We start from the raw sequence: 23,899 nt of genomic DNA on the forward strand, positions 1-23,899 counted from the left end.
CTCCGCTCCTCCAATCAGCGCTTACGCTGGGGCGCACGCAGGCGCCGGATTCAACCAACCACCTCGCAGCAACGCGCTTGGTGGTTGGCTCACGGTCCGTCAAGTCGGGCCGAGCTCATCGGGGGCGTCCCGCGTCCAAGGTATGGATGGCATTATTGTTACCTCGTTTGGGGCCTCGGGTCGCAAAGCATAGACCGATCGTTGTCGGACACACACGCACACAGACACACACGCACACGCCATTTGGGCTCTGGGAGGACGGGGCAGCGCGAGATGCAGTTTTCAGAAAGGGTGGTTGTCGTTCTCCCACATGACCCATGGAGCTTATACCCGTGAGCCGGGAACAAAGCCTGCTACTTGTCGCGTGCTCTCCTAGCTAGCTCATACATTTAAGGAAAACAAGAGCGCCGGTTTATACACCACCAATTAAGACTCGCTCAGAACCCCGGCTCTCCCATACACGGCCCCACAACCCCGTTCCGTCACAGAGCTCCGCCCTACTGACCACCTTTTCTAGAAGGCACTAGAATGTGCAAACGCGCACGCGCAACCTTTGCCTAGTAGGGAAAACTTCGGCCCAGCACCCCCTTCCTCCAGCGGTCCGAGATACTGACTTCCGCCCTTCTACCTTCGCGCCCTTCTCATTCGCTCTCTAAATGAGCGGAAGTGCTGGATCCGCCCCCTTCAGGCTCCTCACTTCCTGCGCGTTCACGATTCTCCACGCTCCTCCCCATTTTTCTTTCCCACCCTGCCCCGCGGCCCCGCCCGGAAGCGGGGAGGAGTGTGGTTCCCAGCAGCCCCTGCGGCGTCGCTCGGACCTGTTCCACGCCGTCGCCGCTGCTGTGGCCGCCGCCCGGCCCAGGGACAAGACCCTTGTTGCCCGCGGTGTGAGTGAAACTCGACGTGTGCCCTGCCGCGAAGATGGAGGGGCCCTTGTCCGTGTTCGGGGACCGCAGCACCGGGGAGGCGATCCGCTCCCAGAACGGTAAGGGCGGGCGAGGCCTGCGGCGGGCCCGCGGCGGTGCGCCACCCTCCCCTGCCTCGCTGGGGCCGTGGCTGCCGTGGTCACGCCTTCCCTTCTCTCCCCACAAAGGGCCCCCCGGGAGGCACGGGCGGCGTCTCCGACCCGCGGCGGGTCTCGGCACTTCGCGGGGGCAGCGCCCTCTCCCCGCAGCGCCGTTTTAACGAGAACTGTCCGGATGCTGCGGTCGTGAGGCTGGCGAGGCGCGCCCCGGCCTGGAGGGCGGGCTCCGCGCACCGACACGTGCCGCCGCGCCTCGAGTCCCAGGGAGCCGGGTGCCCTGCGCCTTCTGTCGTGATGCTAATCAGGAAGGGCGTCCACTGCAACCTCTGGGTCTCCTTTTAGGGCCATTCACCAGGAAAAACTGGCTTTAGTGGCTCGTTTTACTGAGGGGCGAATGGCCATCGGCCACTCTTCAGATGACTTGCCCGTTGTCCCCCTGCAGATTCAGTCCGTACCCGACCTGTCGCTGACCACATCTTGTAACAGAGCCAGCTGACGAAGTTTTTGTTGAATGTTAAACGATAAACTCATTTTATCTAGTAAGCTTTAACCGCTTAAAGCACTGTTGAGATCGTTTACACTTCAGAAGTCAGGAATGCCAGTCTATCGTATCGTCATTTGATAGATTCCTATTTTTTGTCATGAACAAATTTGAAGTATAGTCAGAACATTTGGATTACCGCTTTTTTGATTCACAAAGGCTTGTTAATTTTAATAAAACTTTGTTTTTCTTAAACCTGCCAGAGTCTGAAGGAAAAGGCTGATACGTGTCTTTTCCTGTTCTATGTGGAGTGGCAGAATCTGAAATGACGACGGGTAGATTATGTTTTAATTCTGTGAGACAATGGAGTGGGTACTCTCTACAACACTTGGCGTCCCCTTGGCGGTTGAATTCAGACTGTATGTGACTAGCCACTCCCCTCCCCACATTAGACTTTTAATAGCTGATTTTCAAATTGGGACGGATTTGTAGATTTGAAAAATTCAGAGGCTGTTGCGTGTCACTTACTTTTTTTAGGGTGAAATGATTGTCTCTTGGAATCAAGGATTTTTCTAATTTCATTTCTTTCTTTCATTTGTACAGTCATGGCTGCAGCTTCGATTGCCAATATTGTGAAAAGTTCTCTTGGTCCAGTTGGCTTGGATAAAATGTTAGTGGATGATATTGGTGTAAGTATATCTAAATATTGTGTTAGTCACTTTAAGGGAAAAAAAACGGTTCATGAACACCTCGTTTTGTAAATTCTTTGTTTTTACCAGGATGCTAGTGGTGAAAGGTATACCGAAGGTGAATGTATCATAATGGGGTTGTTCTAACTTAGGGGATATTCTGTTTCTGTGGGTGAATATGTCATTTTTTCTTCCCCGGGCAACGTCTTAGGATGTAACCATTACTAACGATGGCGCGACCATCCTGAAGTTGCTGGAGGTGGAACACCCTGCAGCCAGAGTTCTTTGCGAGCTCGCTGACCTGCAGGACAAAGAAGTGGGAGACGGAACTACCTCCGTGGTAGGTAAAGACTAATGGACTAATGGCTAAATACTAGTATTCCTCTTAAAATCAAATTTTCAGAAAGTGAAGCCAGAGGTAAGTCATTTTTTTGAGGGTAGTGGTTCAGAAACAAAATTTGAGACTTGTGGTTATAGCTAGTTTGTACAATTCAAGTAGAAAAGAAACTTAAGAGATAATTTAATATAATCCTCACTTTAAATGTTTTCGCGAGTTTTACGAATTTTTTCTCAGCTGCTATTCGTGCATCACACAGAATTTTTTTTAATGGTGTTTTTTTAAAAGAAAAAAAAGTGTCGTTTTTTTCCTCCTCCCCTCACAGCCTGAGGCCCAGGAATTCCTAAAACATTACCAGTTTTTTAAAAACAACGTGTTTTTATATTTTAAAGGCTGACAAGTGATCTCATGAGTTCAAATGGGAGTTTGAGAAAGTTTGTAAACGCGATCAGTAACGTGATTTAAACTCCTCGAAGATCACCTAGCACCCTGATGTAGTAGAAACACTATTATTTGGTGAGGAGCAAATAATAATTTGCTGTAAAGAAACAAGCAATGGTTTGTGGTAGAAAATGGTTGTTTCTAGATTAAACTTTAAGCCATGGAAGAATGGAATCTATCTCTTCTAAAATAACGATAATGGTCTTTGTTAAGTACCTTGTTTATGATAACATAGTTTTTTAAATACAACTATAATTTCCCCCAAAAGATGCAGACAAAATTTTTTCAAAGTTTTTTTTGATTAAAAAATAATTTTTGGTGTCCTTAGAAGGATGATTTTTTAAATAATAACGTAAAATAGTACAGATCAAGAATTCCCTGGCGGTTCAGTGGTTAGGACTCCGCACTTTCACTGCCGAGGGCCTGGGTTCAATCCCTGGTTGGGGAACTAGTATCCTGCAAGCCGTGCACAGCCAAATAAATAAATAAATAGTACAGATACTCTCAGTGGTCAGGCTCTTCATTTAGCTTATGTTGAGCACTTCATCTTGAAGAGTAATGGATGTGTCTCCTGTTGTTGTACTGTAGAAGTAATTTATTGGCCAGAACACTTTTCTGACTCTTATCTGGCTTTAGCCATTTGCGTATAAAATACCGTGTAGGGGTGTCTTTTTTTCTGGTTTCTAATAAGCAGTTATGCATTTCACCACCGTTACCATTTCTGGTTCTTAATATCTGATGCGTGTTAGTGTTGTTTTTACATATGTGTTGCACATAATGTCAGGCTATTATGAGAGTAATGGATGTTTTCTCTGCAGGTTATTATTGCAGCAGAACTTCTAAAAAATGCAGATGAACTAGTCAAACAGAAAATTCATCCCACATCAGTTATTAGTGGCTATCGACTTGCTTGCAAGTAAGATTGTTTACATTCAGAGAAAATTTTATATATTATTTGATGTAATAGTTGCCAACAGTCTGTTCTTTAAATGTTTCAATTAATGGCTAAATTTTACTTTGAAAAAGTTGTATTTTAGGATTTAAGTAGTTAACATTTGAAGTAAGAAGTTGGGCCAGTATCCTTTTCTTCCCATTTGACTACCACATTATCTCCTAATAATAGATTTAGTGGCTATGCTTATGGGATAGATTAAAATTGCCGTGATCTGAAGAGGGAGGATTATTTGTGTCCTCCTCCTATATGAAATGGCTGAACAGAAAATTGATCCCTCTGACATCCTGACACAATGATAAAGCAAAAATTTTGAGTAGTGAATTTATGTTTTCTTCCCAACACTTCAAACAGGGAAGCAGTGCGTTATATCAATGAGAATCTAATTATTAACACTGATGAACTTGGAAAGGATTGCCTGATCAATGCTGCTAAGACATCGATGTCTTCCAAAATCATTGGAATGTATCCTTGTGATGGTCCAGTAAAGTTTAGGCTTTTTAAAAAGTAAGATGCTGTGTTAGTTTTTGTGCCAGATGATGCTGTATTGAAATTGCCTGTTCCCTTCTTTCCTAGGGGGAAAGGTAATACATACAAAGTATGTGTAAAAGTAGTATGCAGATAGTGATAAATAGTACTCTAACATTTTGGTGGCATATATAATGGCTGTTTCTTTGATGAGATTGCTAAAAGGAAGTGCCTTTGAATCACCCTTGATTTTCACGTGCACCCACTGTCCATCCTGAGTCTCTTGTTCTCCTTAACTGTTGGCTTAGAAGTGGTGATTTCTTTGCTAATATGGTGGTAGATGCTGTACTTGCTGTTAAATACATGGATGTCAGAGGCCAGCCTCGCTATCCAGTCAATTCCATTAATATTCTGAAAGCCCATGGGAGAAGTCAGATGGAAAGTATGCTCATCAATGGCTATGCACTCAACTGTGTGGTGGGATCCCAGGGTAAGGCTTATGGTTTGATTTGGTCATGTAACGAGAATACTGAAGGATAAAGTTAGCTGTTTGTGGACTGTATAACTACATTTTCAGGTGAACTATCCAGGATGTGCATTTACTGTTCTTTAGTGAAGCCCAGAGAAAAAGGAAATGGTACATAATGTTGCTATTTCCTCTTTTGTAGTTTAATTACATATAACTTAAGAAAAACGCAAATTAAAAGAAAGCACGTGTGTTTAATGCCACTTAAGTGTTTGTTTCTAAGGTTAAAAGTAATCTAAATTCGTGTGTTTACATATAACAATTTAAAATATCTTCAGATCTCTAAGGATAGGTGTGTTTTATAAAAGATAACAATATTATAGTTACTATAAAGGTACTTAATGTTATGTTCAATTTTAGGCATGCCCAAGAGAATAGTTAATGCAAAAATTGCTTGCCTTGACTTCAGCCTGCAGAAAACAAAAATGAAGCTTGGTGTACAAGTGGTTATTACAGACCCTGAAAAACTGGACCAGATTAGACAGAGGTATGTTGAGAGATTCATTTTTGACCTTGGACAGGGGGTGTTTGTAAAGTACCCTTTCCTAGAGCAGGTGACAGTAAACTAAAAAGAATGAGTGGTAGGTCTAATAGGTAGCAGGGTATGATGATTAGGCAAGTAGTTTTTTTTTTCAAGTGTGAGTGTCTTGGAGGACTTTAAAAATTAACATTTTTAACCAAAGTTTTAACCGAAGTCAAACTATATTTTACCTGAACTGCCCGGAAAATTAGAAAACATGGGTGATGATTTAAGAGAGATTTGGGTGATACATGAAAATCAACATTTTATGGAATTTTGGTTTTATGAGTATATTGATATTAAGGCTTTGAAGATACATCCAGGAATGTGTTTCCTCAAGTGGTACAAGAACCAAACTATAGTGTTGACTCTGCCAGTCACCAGGTAGTTCATACGGCCGTATCTATCGACTGGCATGCTAGAGAGCTAGTTGGGAAGATGTACTCCCTTTTTTTTTCCTTCTTCGATTTTTGGTCACACCTTGCGGCACACGGGATCTTAGTTCCCCAACCAGGGATCGCATCACCTGCTGTGGAAGCACGAAGTCTTAACTGCTGGACCACCAGGGAAGTCCCAAGATGTAGTCTTAAATTTATCTGCATGTGTACTCTTTCCATCAAAGGTCAGCCCCTCTGGAATAAGTGTTCCAGATCCTGTTGCCTTCTGCTTTTAGAGTCTTGCTTCCTCTATTCTTTCTCAACTGCATCTTGAACTGCTAATTCTACTCTTCGTTCCTTTCTGGATTCCACTTGTACCTCTCATCCCTAAATAAAAGCCTCTTGTGCCCCCACCTGTTCCAGTTACTCTCTATCCTTCCTCAGTTCTTTATAGTCAGATGTCACTAGAGTGATTCACACAAAAACCTTCCTGGTGTTCTATTTCTCATACCCTTTTCAACTGTGTTCTCCACTGGAGGACCGCTTGCTCGGGTCACTAGTGATCACTGCTGTGAAATTCATTAGGCATGTTCAGTTTCCACTTGACCTTTATCAAGTCTTTGACTGCTTGAAAGACTTTCGGAGGGTAGAGCAGCTTTGTGATACTACCTCATCTGTATTCCTGTGCCTGGGTGGCCAACGTCTCTATGCTGGAGACTCCCAAATCTATTTCTCTGAGCTTTAATTGATTGAATGCTTCTTAAGCATCTCAAAGTCATTATGTCTAAAATTGAACTTGTGATGATACCCCCAAATCTGCTCTTTGCCATTTTAGTTAGGGACCCCTCTATTCAGGCAGAAGACTGGGAAGTGTCTGTAACTCCTTTTTACTTAATACTCTTTCCCTTTCTAATCTGTCATCAAGACCTCTTGATTTCTATCTATAAATTAAATCTCAAATTCACCTGCTTTCCATTTCCATTTTCTTGCCCAGACTATTGCAGAGGCACCCAAGCTGGTCGTCTTGGTTTCAGTCTTGTTCCCACCCAGGCGATTCTCCTCATAGCAGCCAAGTGGATCTCGTTAGAACCTTTTGGAGGCTTCCCATCACTCTAGGATAGGTTTTTAAATTCCTTATGTAACTCTTTTTACTGTGCTCTAGCACGGCTGAAACTAGAATCCACCAAAGCTCTACTTCCACAGGCCCGTAAGAGTGTTCCTTCGTCTGCCCAAAATATATTCTGTGCCTACTTGTTTTGGCTGGTTAATTTTTTTTTTTTAATTTTTAAATTTTTTAATAAATTTATTTATTTATTTTTGACTGTGTTGGTTCTTCGTTTCTGTGCGAGGCCTTTCTCCAGTTGTGGCGAGCGGGGGCCACTCTTCATCGCGGTGCGCGGGCCTCTCACTGTCGTGGCCTCTCTTGTTGCGGAGCACAGGCTACAGACGCGCAGCGCAGGCTCAGTAGTTGTGGCTCACGGGCTTAGTTGCTCCGCGGCATGTGGGATCCTCCCGGGCCAGGGCTCGAACCCGTGTCCCCTGCATCGGCAGGCAGACTCTCAACCACTGTGCCACCAGGGAAGCCCTGGCTGGTTAATTTTTGTTTATTTTTTAGTTGATAAATCTCTCAAAGAAGCTTTTCTTTCCCCCTCAATCTGAATTATTCTCTGCTGTGAGCTCCTATACTTTGTCTTCCTGGGGCTTAACCACAGTTTCTAACTATGTATTTGTCTTAAATTGTAAGCTCTATGAAGGTAGAGGCTGAATGATTTCCTTTGCTTTATAGCCCCCATCCTTAGTATCATGTTTGACACAGTATTTGTTTAGTGTATATACAGAGAGTTTTATTTTGAGGTTCACCTTTAACTCATTTCACTTTAAAGATCCTTTGGTCTCATCTACTATTCTTTGAATAAGTAAAATGGCTTCAACTGTTCATATATTGGCTATTTTTCAAATCTCTTTATGTTTCCCATAGTTTGTGATTTCCATTTCCTTCTGGCAGTTTCACCTGAGTATCCCAGGGGCTTCAGACTCATCTTGTTGAAACAGGAACTCTTTTGTCATCTTGCACCCCAACCTTTTAGTATTTGTTTCACTCCAGGAGTCAGTGGCTGAACCTCCCAGTTACCCAAGCCATAAACTTTTGACTTCTCTGCTCAAGCCATCTATTCTCAGATAGACTCACCTCCAATTATCGCCTTGTTGTCTTCATTCCTTCATCTTTTGAACACACCGATTGATAACATTACTTTCACTTAAAAATATTAAACAACTTCTCAGTTCAGACTCTAACATCCCTTCAAGGTTCTTCATTTTTTGATCCCACCTGCAGTTTCAACTCTGGACCCCTCTATTAACTCCAGACCTTCAGCTTTCCTTGTCCCACCTGCCAGGCTGGATACATGGCTCTCATGCACTTGTAATCTCTGTACTGCACTGAGTAACATTAGCCCTGGAGTTTGGTTGTCCCAGATCCTTGAAAGCAGGGACACTGCTTCCTTTCTAACCACAGTTCTTGGTTAAGAACTCAGATTGGGGTGGGGGAGAGCTAACTGGTAGTTTTTAATCCCTTTTCTGTAAATTGGACCGATTTAAATTCTGGTCATAGAAGGGAGAGAATAGTTAATTTTTTCTTTTTTTTTTTTTTTTGGCTGCGTTGGGTCTTTGTTGCTGTGCACGGGCTTTCTCTAGTTGCGGCGAGCAGGGGCTACTCTTCGTTGCATTGCGCGGGCTTCTCATTGCGGTGGCTTCTCTTGTTGCAGAGCACGGGCTCTAGGTGCGCAGGCTTCAGTAGTTGCGGCTCGTGGGCTGTAGAGCGCAGGCTCAGTAGTTGTGGTGCACAGGCTTAGTTGCTCTGCGGCATATGGGATCTTCCCAGACCAGGGGTTGAACCTGTGTGCACTGGCAGGTGGATTCTTTTTCTTTCTTTTTTTTTTTTTAAATTAATTAATTTATTTTTGGCTGTGTTGGGTCTTCGTTGCTGCATGCAGGCTTTTCTCTAGTTGTGGCGAGCGGGGGCTACTCTTCATTGCGGTGCTCGGACTTCTCATTGCGGTGGCTTCTCTTGTTGAGGAGCACGGGCTCTAGGCACGCGGGCTTCCGTAGTTGTGGCTCATGGGCTCTAGAGCGCAGGCTCAGTAGTTGTGGCTCACGGGCTTAGTTGCTCCGCGGCATGTGGGATCTTCCCAGACCAGGGCTCGAACCTGTGTCCCCTGCATTGGCAGGCAGACTCTCAACCACTGCGCCACCAGGAACGTCCCGGCAGGCGGAGTCTTAACCACTGCGTCACCAGGGAAGTCCCTAGTTAATATAATTTAATCTCCAATTATTTTGTGAAAAATACTTAATGGAAGTTCGAGCTATATTTAACATAAAAAAACACAGCAGATACCTTTGGGTTCCTACTCAAATCCTTCATCTTTGTAGAGAATCAGATATCGCCAAGGAGCGAATCCAGAAGATCCTGGCCGCTGGTGCCAACGTTATTCTAGCCACTGGCGGGGTTGACGACATGTGTCTGAAGTATTTTGTGGAGGCTGGCGCTATGGCAGTTCGAAGAGTTTTAAAAAGGGACCTCAAACGCGTTGCTAAAGCTTCCGGAGGTGAGTCTCCTGCCGGCTCTCGGATACTGTTACTACACGGGACCATGTCCCTTTACACTGGGTGTTAACAATAAGCAGCTCCAGAAACATAACAGTTTTTACTTTTTACTCCCTTAATGCTTTGTGCTACAAATATATGTATAGAGGCGTGTTTTTATGTAACTGGGCAAGTTCTTTTACTTGCTCCACCTCAAAGTGACATGGTTCCATCTTAGGATAAAAGGACAGTTGCTTGCCTGATGCTTAACTGTAAACCTTAACCTTAAACTTACCTTTATATGTCACCTCTATCATAAATACATGTGTCTGAATCTAAGGCAGGATTTGAAAATATTCATGAAAGAACAGTGTTTACAGATCTTTGTAATTACTTTAATAGCAACTATTCTGTCGACCCTGGCCAATTTGGAAGGTGAAGAAACTTTTGAAGCTTCAATGTTGGGACAAGCAGAAGAGGTGGTACAGGAGAGAATTTGCGATGATGAACTGATCTTGATTAAAAAGTAAGAGCTACTTTCTAAATTATAAAGTTCTACAGATTTTATTTATTAATGAGTGCAAATAGGTCACCTTCCCATTTATTTGCTGCTATAGTCTTTCAGTGATATAAGCAGTTATACGCATGGGATAAAATAATGTTGGGCCATTGTAAATTGAGGTGAAGTAACCATTTCATCTCTTCTCCATGGTCTAGACATTGCTTCCATGTCTAAATGTCCTGTGTAAGCAGGATTTAATCAAGGCACTTAGATTACATTTATGCACAGATTTATTAAAGCATTGATTTGAGAATTTCACTGTTTTTTAAATAGCACTAAGGCTCGTACCTCTGCGTCGGTCATCTTACGCGGTGCAAATGATTTCATGTGTGACGAGATGGAGCGCTCTTTACATGATGCGCTTTGTGTGGTGAAGAGAGTTCTGGAGTCGAAATCTGTGGTTCCTGGTGGCGGCGCCGTAGAAGCGGCCCTGTCCATATACCTCGAAAACTACGCAACCAGCATGGTAAGAACGTCTGGAAGCCCGTTTTCGTTTCTAGAAGGGCACGGCACTTCGTTCATGTGAATACGTCTCTTCTGAGACCTTAGCTGCTGCTGTGGGTTTTAATTTTCTTCCTCCTGTGAAGACACCTCATTGTCTTTCTTCTTAGGGCTCCCGGGAACAGCTTGCTATTGCCGAGTTTGCAAGATCTCTTCTTGTTATTCCCAATACTCTGGCAGTTAATGCTGCCCAAGACTCCATAGATCTGGTTGCAAAATTAAGAGCTTTTCATAATGAGGCTCAAGTTAACCCAGAACGCAAAAATCTAAAATGGTAAGCATACTTAACATTGTTCATTGTCATCTGTATATCATACATGGTAGTCTGGTTTTTGTTTTAAACTCATGAAGGGTGATGACTAGTGATTATTAGCATTGGTGTGTCTTAGTTATCAAATCGGATTCCTCACCTCTCCCTGCTGCTCTGGGTAGAGTCATTTACCTACAGTAGGAAGGTTCCAGAGAGAAAATTATTTTTGGGTGGTCCACACCTGTTTTTAAGCAACCTCCTTTTAAGATATTAAATGATGTTTAGAAACAATTTTTTTACTACCATCTAGGCTTTCTACACCTCTTTCAGTGCTGAATTTGTTTATCCATAATCAATTACTTTAGACTTAAAGGGATCTACTGTAAGGTCCCAACGTTTCCCAAGGTTAACATTTGAATGGAATAGCTGGCACTAATGAGATTACCACCTAGTCAACTTTTTAAATATTTATTTGGCTGCACCGGGCCTTAGTTGCGATGTGTGGGATTTTCAGTTGCAGCGTGCAGGCTCTCAGTTGTGGCGTGTGGGATCTAGTTCCCTGGCCAGGGATTGAACCCAGGCCCCCTGCATTGGGAATGTGGAGTCTTAACCACTGGACCACCAGGGAAGTCCCCCTAGTCAACTTTTAAAGGGGTGGAATAGGATGGGTGTGAATTATGAAAGAGGCCATTTAATAGGTTTTTCTTCTAAATTGCAGGATTGGTCTTGACTTGGTCAACGGTAAACCCCGAGACAACAAACAAGCAGGGGTGTTTGAACCAACCATAGTTAAAGTTAAAAGTTTGAAATTTGCAACTGAAGCTGCAATTACCATTCTTCGAATTGATGATCTTATTAAATTACACCCAGAAAGCAAAGACGATAAGCATGGAGGTTACGAAGATGCTGTTCACTCTGGAGCCCTTGATGACTGACCTCTTTTATTTATGACAATGTTAGATGCAGTTATCTTGTTGTACCTCGAGTATTACACATTAAAGTGCAAAAAGCTGTCAAGTCTTGGGATTCTTGTGAAGTGGGAGATAGTTCCCATCCTCACTTTGGTCCTCTGATTTCACTAACTTAGTATTTTATTAGTTTAAAAAGAAACGAGGTTGAAGTTTAGTTTAAGCATAATTAATTGTTAAGCAGTTTCATCCTCTCAGAACACACATTGCTATTCCCATCCCACCCCCAATGCACAGGGCAGCAACACCACGATGTCCACCCTTGCGCTCCATTGTGTGTAGCAGGGTAACAAGAATCCGGCAGCCAGACGCTCCAAGAGGATGGCCCAGGGCTATAGCTCCTCCTTCCGTGTTGACCTAAGGGGTCAGTGAGATTTGTATCATTTACTTTTCTCTGGACATAAAGTTAGAAGCCCAAACTTGTCTTTTTCCTCTCAATGTCATACCGGTAAACTACCCTTTCAAATTCAATTTTTAGTTCAAGTTGCTTAGGAAGTGATTTGTACCCTTGTGACATCCATTCTAACTACCTTAGTTTAAGACTTAAAATACTCTCTTCTGTGGGAAGTGAACTAATGCACACAAGTTTTTTTGCCTTAGGAAGCAATAAAATAAGTGAACTCCCGAGTCCCAACAGGAACTTACCTAGATCCACCCATTACTGTATGGCCAATACCTGGGACACATCCTGTGTTTTGCTCTTTACAATATTAAGATTGCGTTGTGAATGTTCATTTGCAAGCTCTCTTCAGGACTACTTGCTCATGTTTACCTTCTCTGGGTTTAATCCAAGTTCTTTAGCTATTGCAACAGAGACGGCTGCAAAGGCTTCATTGATTTCAAATACGTCAACATCCTCCAGCGACCAACCTGCTTTTGCAACCTAAAGGAAAGGTTAATGGAAGAGAGGTCTAAAAACTCAAGTGGAACCATTTTTCAGTGTAGATGTAGAAGCAGAATATACTGTATGATATTGAAGGATCTCTTGAAAATGCCACTTTGAGTTCCAAGTGGTAACACATTTTGCCTTGGTGACACCAATTCTAAAAGGTTTAAGGATAAAACACCCCTTGGAAATTCTATACTATCTTCACATTTGAACCACTTAACACCTGTTATGTGTACGTGAGGTTATAGAGCAGAACTAGTTGCCCTATAAAGCACATGATCCAAATGCTGGCTGCTCTTTGTGGCAAGGAAAGAACACTGTAGATACAATTAAATGAATAAGCTCATTTAAGGCCAATGGGAGGATGTCTCCTTTTGAGACAATGCAAATGAAGCCTGATTGATAGGAATAAATATGAAAATAAAATCAAGCTCAGTCTTGGCATTTTGGAGTGGGAAGGATCTGAGCGAAGGTTTGAAGGAGGTAAAAGTTAATAAGCATTTACAAGTTATTGGTCTGGTCCCAAAGAGGCTTTAGCAACAAAACAAAGGACAGGTGCTAACATTGGAAATTAAACTCACAGCTTGCTTTATTGCTGGAATTGGTCCTATTCCCATAATGGAAGGCTCCACACCTGCTTGTGACCAGGAAACTATCTGTGCTAGGGGTGTAAGCCCACGGTTATCAGCTTCTGACTTCTTCATAAGAACCACAGCTGCAGCACCATCATTTATTCCTGTAAAATATGAATGTCTTAATTTCCAAAACGGTGCTCACTAAGTTACATACCTGTGTCTACTTTCTCCAACACCTGAAGACATGGGTTAAGTTAATACCTCTTGACAAGATGATATAACACCACAGAACATTCCAATGGGATAAAGAGTGGAAAGATTAAAGCAGTGGGGCGGGGGGAGATTAATGAAAAGAAATGGAAGAAATAGCCCAGACCTCACAGGAGGTAATGGGAGTTCCTGGTTTTGGAAAAGGACAGGGGTGGTAGATAAAATCTGGAGTTCCCTAATTTGCTTTTTCACTTGTCTCGTTAGGATACTGCAAGGAAACCAAATCCATTTTTCAGTATATTGTACAGGTTAAGTCATAAATCTAAATATGAAGAAACAAATGATCAAAACTACATTTTTTTCCTAAAGCAACTGAAACAAGGTTTTAGAATAATTTGTATATAAATAATTGATGAAATTAAAAAGGTATTAACTTAGTAGACCTAGCAGAAGATAATACTCCCACAACTGCCCTTCAGAAAATCTAACCTGAAGCATTAGCTGGGGTGACAGTTCCTGTTCCATCTGTAAGGAAGCAAGGCTTTAGCTTAGACATGGCTTCCATGTTGCTCCCGTGGCGAGGAAACTCATCTGTTTTAACTTCAGTGAGACCTGAGAAAAGGGAAAATCATTACCCAAGATTAGTTACAGTTCCTCAGACATGATATAGAAGGATTCACATTTGGAAGAAAAGGTTTATTATAAAATACTTTCATTCCAATAGGAAAGTACACACTACTAGTACAAATTACTGTAAAGACATTTTATTAGCACTGTCTTCATGAGTGTTTTCCATATCCAGACAGCCCTTTCTGAGGAAGGCAGTTACAGGGACTTCTTTGTATAAGAGGTTGCTAAGATTTGGGGTATATAGGTCTTTGCTGGTTACGACTGACTGGATCTAGGGTGTCAAAGCCAATCTCATAAAGGCTGGGCATAATCGATGTCAGTTATCAGTAACAGAACTTGACTAGAGCGTTGCATATTAGAGAATAGCTAAGTGACCCCAAAAGATCCACCCTCAAGTATGAAACGCACACAGAAGCAACAGGAAGTAATGGACATTTGCTTCAGAGGAGATTGAGCCTGTAGGCGTAGAAAGGTCGGCTGCTTTCTCCAGTTTCTCCTAAAACGTTCCATCTACACAGCCATGTGGAGACCCTGGGCGAAAAGTGTCTGGATGCTGACACAGCCTCCCATGTCTCCTCCCCCACCTCACATTCAGATCTATCCTGAATATATCTTTTCTTTGCAACCTGAAAGACATAACAGACACGATGTGTAAACGTTCCTATATGTTATTCTTTTGAATATTAATAATTTACTTATAAATAGCCCCGTTGATGTTTAAACCATTATGACTGGGCTTCCCTGGTGGCGCAGTGGTTAAGAATCCGCCTGCCAATGCAGGGGACACGGGTTCGAGCCCTGGTCCGGGAAGATCCCACATGCCACGGAGCAACTAAGCCCGTGCGCCACAACTACTGAGCCTGTGTTCTAGAGCCCGTGAGCGACGACTACTGAGCCCACGTGCCACAACTACTGAAGCCTGCCTGCCGCAACTACTGAGCCTGTGGTCTAGAGCCTGCGAGCCACAACTACTGAACCTGCGAGCCACAACTACTGAAGCCCGCCTGCCTAGAGCCCGTGCTCCGCAACAAGAGAAGCCACTACAATGAGAAGCCCGTGCACCGCAACGAAGAGTAGCCCCTGATCGCCGCAACTAGAGAAAGCCCGTGCGCAGCAACGAAGACCCAATGTAGCCAAAAATATAAATAAATTTATATATATAAAAAAACCTTTATGACTTATATACCCACCTTTTTTAGAAGATACAAAAACTGGTACAATCTCTTTGTCAAAATGGCCAGCTTTCTGTGCACTCTCTGTCCTGTTCTGGGACAGAACTGCAACCTTGTCCTGATCTTCTCTACTCACTTGCCATTTGTTGGCTACATTTTCAGCTGTGAAAGAAAAAAAATAAAGCAAAAACCAAACCTTTTCAGGAACTGGCTTTCGGTAGCTCAAGTTTTTCACCTTTAAACAAGCACTGAGGCCCAACAATGGCAGGCTCGCTGGTGGCCTGAGAGTGCTCTGCGGCAATCCTTCACAGTGTCTGTGAAGCGCAACAGAAGCTTGTTTGAAATTTGTTTCTAAGATAATCAGTTTGGGTCTAGAGTAGCCCTTACCCTGGGCCCTACCCTAAGCTGTGGCCTTTCTTAGATGTCAGTCAATGGAGTGTCCAGTGGGTTCAGTAAAGTCTCTAGTCTTGTTGGTCAAAACTTCTATGTCCCCCAGCCATCTAAAATCTCCATTCAGGGACTTCCCTGGTGGTCCAGTGGTTAAGACTCCAGGCTTCCACTGCAGGGGGCATGGGTTCAATCCCCGGTCGGGGAACTAAGATCCTGCATGCCACATGGAGCAGCCAAAAAAAAAAAAATCTCCATTCAATTTCCTAGAAGCTGTTTCTACTAGGCCTTGCAGAGTGTTGCCCTGAACATACATAGCTAAACATTTGGCCAAAGCCTTAAGGGGACCCTTAGGCAGATTTCTGGAGCTCCTTTTCTCTACGGCTCCCTTCTCTCCAGTGCTCTGCCCCACAGACTTAGCCATCTGAGCAGCCCCAAACTCTGATCGCTACTTCTCCAGTTCTTTGAAGCCACTTTTCCCCAGATAAAAAGTTTGGAAAGTACCCCCAGGTAGAAATCTAGTTATAGTGGGTCTTTCCCTTCTTTCAAGAAGCTCAGTTTTGCATGATTGTTGGCCAACATTTGAAAACAGTTGGTTGATATATTCTGACCAGTCTTATACTTGTTTATAGTAGGAGGTCTAGTCTTTACTAATTACTACATCATGGCCTGAGCCATTATCCTTTTTTTTAAGCAACAGAAATTTATTTTCCCACAATTCAGGAGGATAGGCGTCCAAGATCAAGGCACCAGCAGCCTTGTTTTCTCCTGAGGGCTCTCTCCTTGGAAACCTTCTCACTATATCCTCACATGGTCTTTCTTCTGCGCCCACATCTCTGGTATTTCTTCCTCTTTTGATAAGGATACAAGTCAGATTGAATTAGGGCCCATGCTAAAAGCCTCATTTCAACTTAATTACCCCGGAAAAGGCCCCACCTCCAAGTACAGGTCACATTCTGAGGTCCTAGGGGTTAGGGTTTCAACATAGGAATTTTGGAAGAACACAATTCAGTCCATGACACCTCGGAAAGGGCTTGGGAGCTAAATTTTTAATGACCATCTCCGGTGATGTTGAGGCAGTTAGCTGGACTATGGCACTTGGAGCAACTCTGACACGTTAGGCCCTAGTACAGCACACATCGCTCGCGATGCCCAGCCGTCTCTGCTGCGGCTCTCAGTCCCACAGTGACAGAGATGCCCTGAACTTCTCACTGTCCCCACACGTCCAAGCCCTCCCTCCCTTCCAGGCACTCGCACACACTGTTCCCTCTGCTTGGAACCTCGCCCTTTCCCTCCTTATCTTTTTCACAAGAATTCTTCCCACAGAACCAGAGCCACTGCCATACATTTGAGCAAGATGCTTAACCTGTCAGGGTTGGTTTAACTCAAAACTTAAAATGTTCTTAAGTTTTACATTTATATGCAGTAAAGACAGGAGTTCTTTTGATCTTCCAGTTGCTTTGCCAGTACACCTAGACCACAGGAGCCTTCTAGATGGATGAAGACCTGACTGCGTAGTGCAACAAAGACAGAGTTAGGTACCAGAAGTACTAGTTTATCTCTGATCTTGCCTTTGCCACAAAGCCACTATTTGTGAGCTCTGTTCTGTCATATGGTAAAGTGAGAGTTTGATCCAGAAGAACTCTGAGGCACCTCCCACTACTAACATTCCCTGACAATCAAGGAGTCACAAAGGACAGAGGGAATACGTCCCCACTTTGGTTCATCATATGGGAACTATCCCTGTCATCAGGGATACAAAATGATTAGGACACGGTCCCTGCCCTAAAAGAGGAAAGCACCTGCAAAGCCGATTATTATAGGATCTTTTTAAAACTTTTTACAGTTAGTATGTTTTCAGCCATGTTTGCCTTACCTGTAATGCCCATATGATAGTTGTGAAATGCATCTATAAGCCCATCACAGAGCATGCTGTCAGTTAGTGGTGTATCCCCCATCCGGACTCCCGTCCTCAAGTGAACCAAGTGAGGAGCCTGGAAACAATAAATACAAATGGATTAGGCTTGGTTGTAACTAGTCCTCTCCTTAGGATCCCACTCAAAACTATCCAGTGGGACTTCCCTGGTGGCGCAGTGGTTAAGAATCTGCCTGCCAATGGAGAGGAACATGGGTTCGAGCCCTGGTCCGGGAAGATCCCACATGCCGTGGAGCAACTAAGTCCATGCTCCACAACTACTGAGCCTGCGCTCTAGAGCCCGCGAGCCACAACTACTGAGCCCGCGAGCCACAACTACTGCAGCCTGCACGCCTAGAGCCTGTGCTCTGCAACAAGAGAAGTCACCGCAATGAGAAGCCCACGCACTGCAACGAAGAGTAGCCCCCGCTCGCCACAACTAGAGAAAGCCTGTAAGCAGCAGCGAAGACCCGACGCAGCCAAAAATAAATAAATAAATATATTTTAAAAAAACAAAAAAACTCTCCAGTGATTCCTCAGTCTTCACCTAGTCCCCCTTGTGACCTGTCTCCCCCGTTCCAGTCCCTGTTCCTCCTCACCCAGGGCCCAGGGCCTGAAGACCCCTGGAATCAACAGGCTACTCCACCCTTCCTACTCCTGGAAACCCATTACTCTCCTCCCTACCCATTTCCAGTCTTCCATCAAACAAACCTCTGCATTCTGTGTCCTATTTCCTTAAAAAGCTCACTTATTCTTTCCAAAGAAGCAACTAGTTATCCATTAAATGAAGAGCTCATCAAAGGGCTTAAGTGATGGTAACAATGTGTTACTTATTTTGATGGGACACATAATGCCTACAGTGAGAAAAATCAGGTTGCTTAATTAACTGATAGGGGGAGATTTCTCAGTAGGGGATCCTCCGAACTCCTACCAACTCAATAGCAGCTATCACAGAATGGAAAGACTTAAGGGTCAGAAGATCTCTATTGGAGTCCAGGCTCTGGGCCTCAGTTTCCTTACCTGTAAATTGGGAATAATACCAAGACTAAGGGCTGTTATGTCTGCATGTTTAAAAGCACAGCTGTTAGTACGGTCCCATCAGAATCACTCAGATTATGTTTGCTACTTCCACCCTGCCTCCTCCTGAGCCTCAGCAAACGTGGGGCTGAGTCGCCCTCTGCCTGCGGGATCCCCAGGTGAGACCCTGAACTCCTGCAGGAAGCAGGGGATGTATTTCTTCCTTTTCACCACTGTGCCGATTTGAGGGATGGAACTTGGTGAAACCAATCCCACGTGGCAAGCCTATTGGAGAAAGGCACTACTCAGTGGTCCTCTTTTCCATGTTCTGTGCTTACCAAAGGTCAACAAAATGTGGTCCCTGGAATACTCCTTGTCCTGTGCAGGAAGGTAAGTGGCATCATCTGTTTTCAACTTTTCCTCACCATGAGAAAGAAATTTAAAGCGAAGGATATCAACTGACTAATGTTATAGGTTTAATTCAGAAAATATTTTACGCTTCAGTAACATTTAATTTTATTTATTTATTTTATTTATTTATTTTTGGCTGCATTGGGTCTTCATTGCTGGGTGCGGGCTTTCTCTAGTTGCGGTGAGCGGGGGCTACTCTTCGTTGCAGTGCGTGGGCTTCAGTAGTTGTGGTGCACGGGCTCTGCAGTTGTGGCTCGTGGGCTCTGTAGTTGTGGCTCGCGGGCTCTAGAGCGCAGGCTCAGTAGTTGTGGCGCACGGGCTTAGTTGCTCCGCGGCATGTGGGATCTTCCCGGACCAGGGCTCGAACCCGTGTCCCCTGCATTGGCAGGCGGATTCTCAACCACTGCGCCACCAGGGAAGCTCCAGTAACATTTTAGAAAAAAATATATTGTTCCAGTCACACTGGTTGATAGGCTTTTTCTTCAACCTGGATTTCCCATCCAATTTGAAGAATAATTAATAATCAGGCAGGGATCAAGGTTCAATGCGTTTTTTACTTGTTCCCTGTTTGGTTCCAGCTCTGATACCATCGGTCTACCCTGCTATGGCCGTGGACGAGTTTATCAGTGAGAGGTCAGCGAGAGCCATCCCTTCAGAGGCCTTACCTTGCTCATGTTTTCCATGCCTCCCGCGACCACAATGCTGGCGTCTCCTGCCACGATGGACTGGGCTGCAAGACACACGGCTTTCAGGCCCGACCCACAGATCATCTGGCAGCTCCACGCCGGAACGGAGTAGGGGATTCCGGCACCCACACTGGCTTGTCGAACAGGATTCTGCCCACAGCCTGGAGGAAGGAACACAGAGGCCTCCCAGCAATCAAAGGGAAAGATAAAATGTTGGGATGAAAGTGAATGCAAAATCAGGAGATTGCCAGCTGGGTCTCCTGCCGCTTCCCAGCCAAGCCAAGTCAAGTTCCCGGCAGAGGCAAAGACCTGTGTGGACCTCACACCCGTCCCAGTCTGACCCTTGAATACATATTATCTTGTGCTGTTCTACAGATATTTTATTAATATAAGCTTTCAGGGCTTCCCTAGAGGTCCAGTGGTTAAGACTCCACGCTTCCAATGCAGGGGGCGCAGGTTCGATCCCTGGTCGGGGAACTAAGATCCCACATGCTGTGTGCCAAAAAATAAAGTGAAACAAAAAATTAAAAAATTTATGAACATAAGCCTTCTTCTCCACAAAGAAGTTATTAATACTGTAAGAAGGAACTGTCTTCCTGATCTTTCTCTAGGGCTTGAATAAGCACACACTCCCTTATAAACAGAAGGCAGAACTTGGGCATTATTCCTGTTTCTAACTACAGACGGCTGTTTGCTTCCTTGATCATGGCTTAAGACACCTGGGAGGATAAGAGAGTTACTTAAAAGAGGAAACCTCTGCTAAGAAGCACTTCTTTCCTTGCTTAATATTCATCACACCATGATTAACTGGTTACGTAACGAGATATGTACAAAATCAGAACTGACAATACCTATCTATAATTCAGCTGTGGGCACTTCCTTCAGGGAATGGGAAGAAATACATCACATACTTAAGTTAATCAAAGTGGCAGAGAAGGGGATGGAGTGGAAAGTTTCAAATATCTTCAGTCGCCATTATCTGTTATCAACAGGTCAGTGTTTATACAGTGGCCGCTCTATTGCAAATTTCAGGTATACCCGTACCGAACACCTCTCCTCGGTGAGTTTGTTGGAAAAGAACTAGCAAATGGGTCACTGAGAAAAATTTAGAGATTATATTCATCACGGTGTTATTAATCTGGGATTAGGCTGGAAGCCTAAAATTTGATATTGAAAATAGACACAGGAAAAATTATTATTATTTTTAAATATTTATTTATTTATTTGGCTGTGTCGGGTCTTAGTTGCAGCACGCGGGATCTTCGTTATGGTATGCGGGATCTTTAGTTGCGGCGTGCATGTGGGATCTAGTTCCCTGACCAGGGATCGAACCCAGGCCCCCTGCACTGGGAGCGCGGAGTCTCAGCCACTGGACCACCAGGGAAGTCCCAGGAAAAATTATTAAAAAAACAGTATCAAAATGTTCTCTGGGACTTCCCTGGTGGCGCAGTGGTTAAGAATCCGCCTGCCAATGCAGGGGACACGGGTTTGAGCCCTGGTCCGGGAAGATCCCACATGCCGTGGAGCAACTAAGCCCGCGAGCCACAACTACTGAAGCCCGCGCGCCTAGAGCCCGTGCTCCGCAACGAGAGAAACCACCGCAATGAGAAGCCCACACACCGCAACGAAGAGTGGCCCCCGCTCGCCGCAACTAGAGAAAGCCTGTGCGCAGCAACGAAGACCCAACGCAGCCAAAAATAAATAAATAAATGTTCTCTGAATTAAATTCATAGGATACTAGTTAATAAAGAAGACATTAACATTATTTAAGGTTCCTGCTTTTTAAGCTACAATGAACTACATCTGTATTTAAGTAAATAACTCCTTCATAAAAATTTTATGTATTTATTCACAATCCCCATCGCCAGGTACTTAGAGTAGTGCTGAACATAATTAACTAATGGTCTAGCATGCAGCAGAAAGTGAGGTCCACGAGACTGCGGGTTCCTATCTGATATGAACACTGTTTATCCCCAGCTGATAGAACAGTGCCTGGAGCACAGCAGGTGCTCAGTAAACACTAGTTACATGATCCTGGAGGGTACCTGCGTAGGAGGTAGGACAGATATGGGTTAAGGAGTAGGACAGATGTCGGTTGAAGGCTGTGATCCTGGATAAGTTACTCAATCTCTCAAACTTTCATTTACTCCTTTGTAAAATGGAGAGAATATGATCCAATAGACTTCCTGAGAGGATTAATGAAAGCACTAAACACAGGGCTTTTAAAGGCCCAGCACTTAGCAGGCCCTCAATAAACATAGCTATTATTTTTATTATAATTGTGTGGAGATACCACAGAGGTGAGATATGGAAGAGAAAACAGAAACCAGGAGTGAAGGACCCTATGGCAACAGAGTACGTCTAAGTCGTGGGTCTGGGAAGAAGAAAGGAGGGAGTGGCCCAAAGGCAGCCACCTTTGGGCCACCAGTAAAGTTACTCATATGCTTTAAAGTCCTGGAGAGTCAGGAGAAAGTGGCGTGCTTCGACTTTTAAGGCCGCCCAAAAGGACAAGGTGAGAAAGGAGAATTAGGAAGAAGAACTACAAAACTACAAAGTAAATGCACAGAAAAATGGGCCGGGTCTCAGATAAGGTAAGGACAAAAGTTGGCCGTAAGTGAGCGTGACCAATTATCACTAGGAGTAATTAGAATTTATGCTACTGAATGAGCGTGATACTAGTTAAGAATAACTAATTAGGCACTCTCAGTGGTCGTGGGTCTGTGAACCTAGCGGGACTCAGAAGTGAGCTGGAACACTGGTGATTCACCTACGCCAGCCCTCCAGGGGTGACGTGCCCCCGCCTGGGAGCAACCCACCTTGCCGGCTCAGAAGCGAGCCCTATGCGGGCAAGGACTGCCGTGTGTTGGTGGAGCTCTATCCCCAGCACCTAGCACAGTGCAGGGCACAGAGGAACTCAACACATTTTTATTGAATGTGTGACACTTTAGGGAAATACGGAAGGCCCTGCACACTCTCCCACGTGTCAGGCTGACCCTGCTTCTAAAGAAAGAAAAGGCAGTGGAGGACGGTGATCTAGGATCATGTAGGAAAAGTATATTAAAGACGCTTAGTGTTAAGCTGGAGAGAAGCTACTGATGGGGCTTGACAGCGGGGCGACAGGAGGTATTCTAACAGACGGAACTCCGTAAGCAAATGTGTGGAGGCAAGAACACAAGCTTCTGAGTGTTGGTGGGGGGCCGTGGGAGGGGAGGGTTAATGGGCTGCTTCCAACAACCTGACCTCTCTGCTGGGGTCACTGGAGAGTGGAGTTACCTGCTGCCAAAACGTGTCCAAATATGACCTCTGATACCTCTTCGGGAGCCACAGCGGCCCTTTTCAGGACCTCTCTGATGACAGTTGAGCCCAGGTCATAGACAGGAACGGTGGATAAGGCACCATTGAAGGAGCCTAGAACAGAAGGGAACGCGAGGGCGATGGAGAGCGCGCCCAGGGCGGCGGGGGACCGGCGGCCCGGTGCTTTCCCCCTGCGCAGGCGCCCACCGCATCTCGTCTGGGCACAGAGAGGAGCGTGGGTGCCTCCCAGCAGCCGAACCCCGGGGAGGCGGCGCCCAGGGCGTGCGGGGAAGCCGCGGACCCGCGAGAAACCTACACATCCACTCCCCAAATCCGAGCGGATGGGCACGGCCCACGCTTTCCTAACAAGAGGGGTCCACACTCCCCCGAGTCCAGGGCCTTTGAAATCTATACAGCACTAAGGACATTCGGGCAATTCTCTGTAATCCTCCTTTGACTAACGCGACCACTACCCAGCGCCCCCGGCACCCACCACCCAGCGGCCCCGCCCCTGAGGCCACAGGGCTGAGGTGGCGTCTCCAGAGGCTGGCCAATCAGGGGCCTCCCCAGCCAATGGGAGAGCCGGGAGGCGCAGTGGCCCTACCCAAGAATCCAATCAGAACACTCAGAGTGGAGTGGACCTCACCGCGCGAGGAGTGGGCGGGGAAGGCGGGCGGGGAAGGCAGGCAGGCGGGCCAAGGAAGGCGCGAGGCGCCGGGTGCCGAGGGTCCCGGAGGTCCCGGGGGTCCCCGCGACCGGGCCGGGACGGGCCGAGCTCGTGGCTCAAACCCCACGCCGGGCCCGCGGACCACTCACCTATGATGGTCCGCGCCGCCGAGACGATAACCACGGGGTCTGAGTCTGCACTCATCCTGCCGCACTACTGCCTCTCGAGCTACGGTTGGCCCAGTGCAGCCGGCTAGTGAGCAAGATCCAGCCCCGCCTCTTACATGCCGCGCTGGGGGCGGAGCCTCAGGCCGCCCCGCCCACCGCCTCCGCGGGCGCCGGTGCGCAGGCGCGAGGGCGGGGCGGAGC

General features: G+C 45.3%; 2 protein-coding genes across 3 annotated transcripts; one reads left to right on the forward strand and one right to left on the reverse strand.

Annotated features, from left to right (window-relative positions):
- The first annotated feature begins 80 nt into the window (after nucleotides 1–80).
- On the forward strand, nucleotides 81–11,727 carry TCP1 (t-complex 1). Of its 2 annotated transcripts, XM_082404579.1 has the most exons (13): nucleotides 81–140; nucleotides 773–985; nucleotides 2,109–2,194; nucleotides 2,406–2,534; nucleotides 3,791–3,888; nucleotides 4,279–4,389; nucleotides 4,701–4,882; nucleotides 5,279–5,405; nucleotides 9,245–9,420; nucleotides 9,800–9,923; nucleotides 10,233–10,425; nucleotides 10,571–10,734; nucleotides 11,429–11,727. In XM_082404579.1, exons 2-13 carry the CDS (start codon nucleotides 922–924, stop codon nucleotides 11,643–11,645), a joined length of 1,671 nt encoding a protein of 556 aa, XP_082260705.1. In that variant the 5' UTR covers nucleotides 81–140; nucleotides 773–921; the 3' UTR covers nucleotides 11,646–11,727. The 2 variants fall into 2 exon arrangements, with proteins under 2 accessions (XP_082260705.1, XP_082260704.1); XM_082404578.1 differs by lacking the exon at nucleotides 81–140 and having other exon boundaries at nucleotides 764–985.
- Nucleotides 11,633–23,833, reverse strand: ACAT2 (acetyl-CoA acetyltransferase 2). The gene is made up of 9 exons (XM_082404618.1): nucleotides 23,681–23,833; nucleotides 22,844–22,978; nucleotides 19,550–19,731; nucleotides 17,418–17,535; nucleotides 15,173–15,316; nucleotides 13,842–13,964; nucleotides 13,149–13,303; nucleotides 12,451–12,561; nucleotides 11,633–12,035 (listed from the first exon to the last, which is right to left on the reverse strand). The coding sequence occupies exons 1-9, from the start codon at nucleotides 23,733–23,735 to the stop codon at nucleotides 11,865–11,867; spliced, it is 1,194 nt and encodes a 397-aa protein (XP_082260744.1). The 5' UTR covers nucleotides 23,736–23,833; the 3' UTR covers nucleotides 11,633–11,864.
- Between the last annotated feature and the right edge of the window lie 66 nt (nucleotides 23,834–23,899).

The sequence above is a fragment of the Balaenoptera borealis genome (assembly GCF_965194805.1).
Source record: "Balaenoptera borealis genome assembly, chromosome: 9".
NCBI lineage: Eukaryota > Metazoa > Chordata > Mammalia > Artiodactyla > Balaenopteridae > Balaenoptera > Balaenoptera borealis.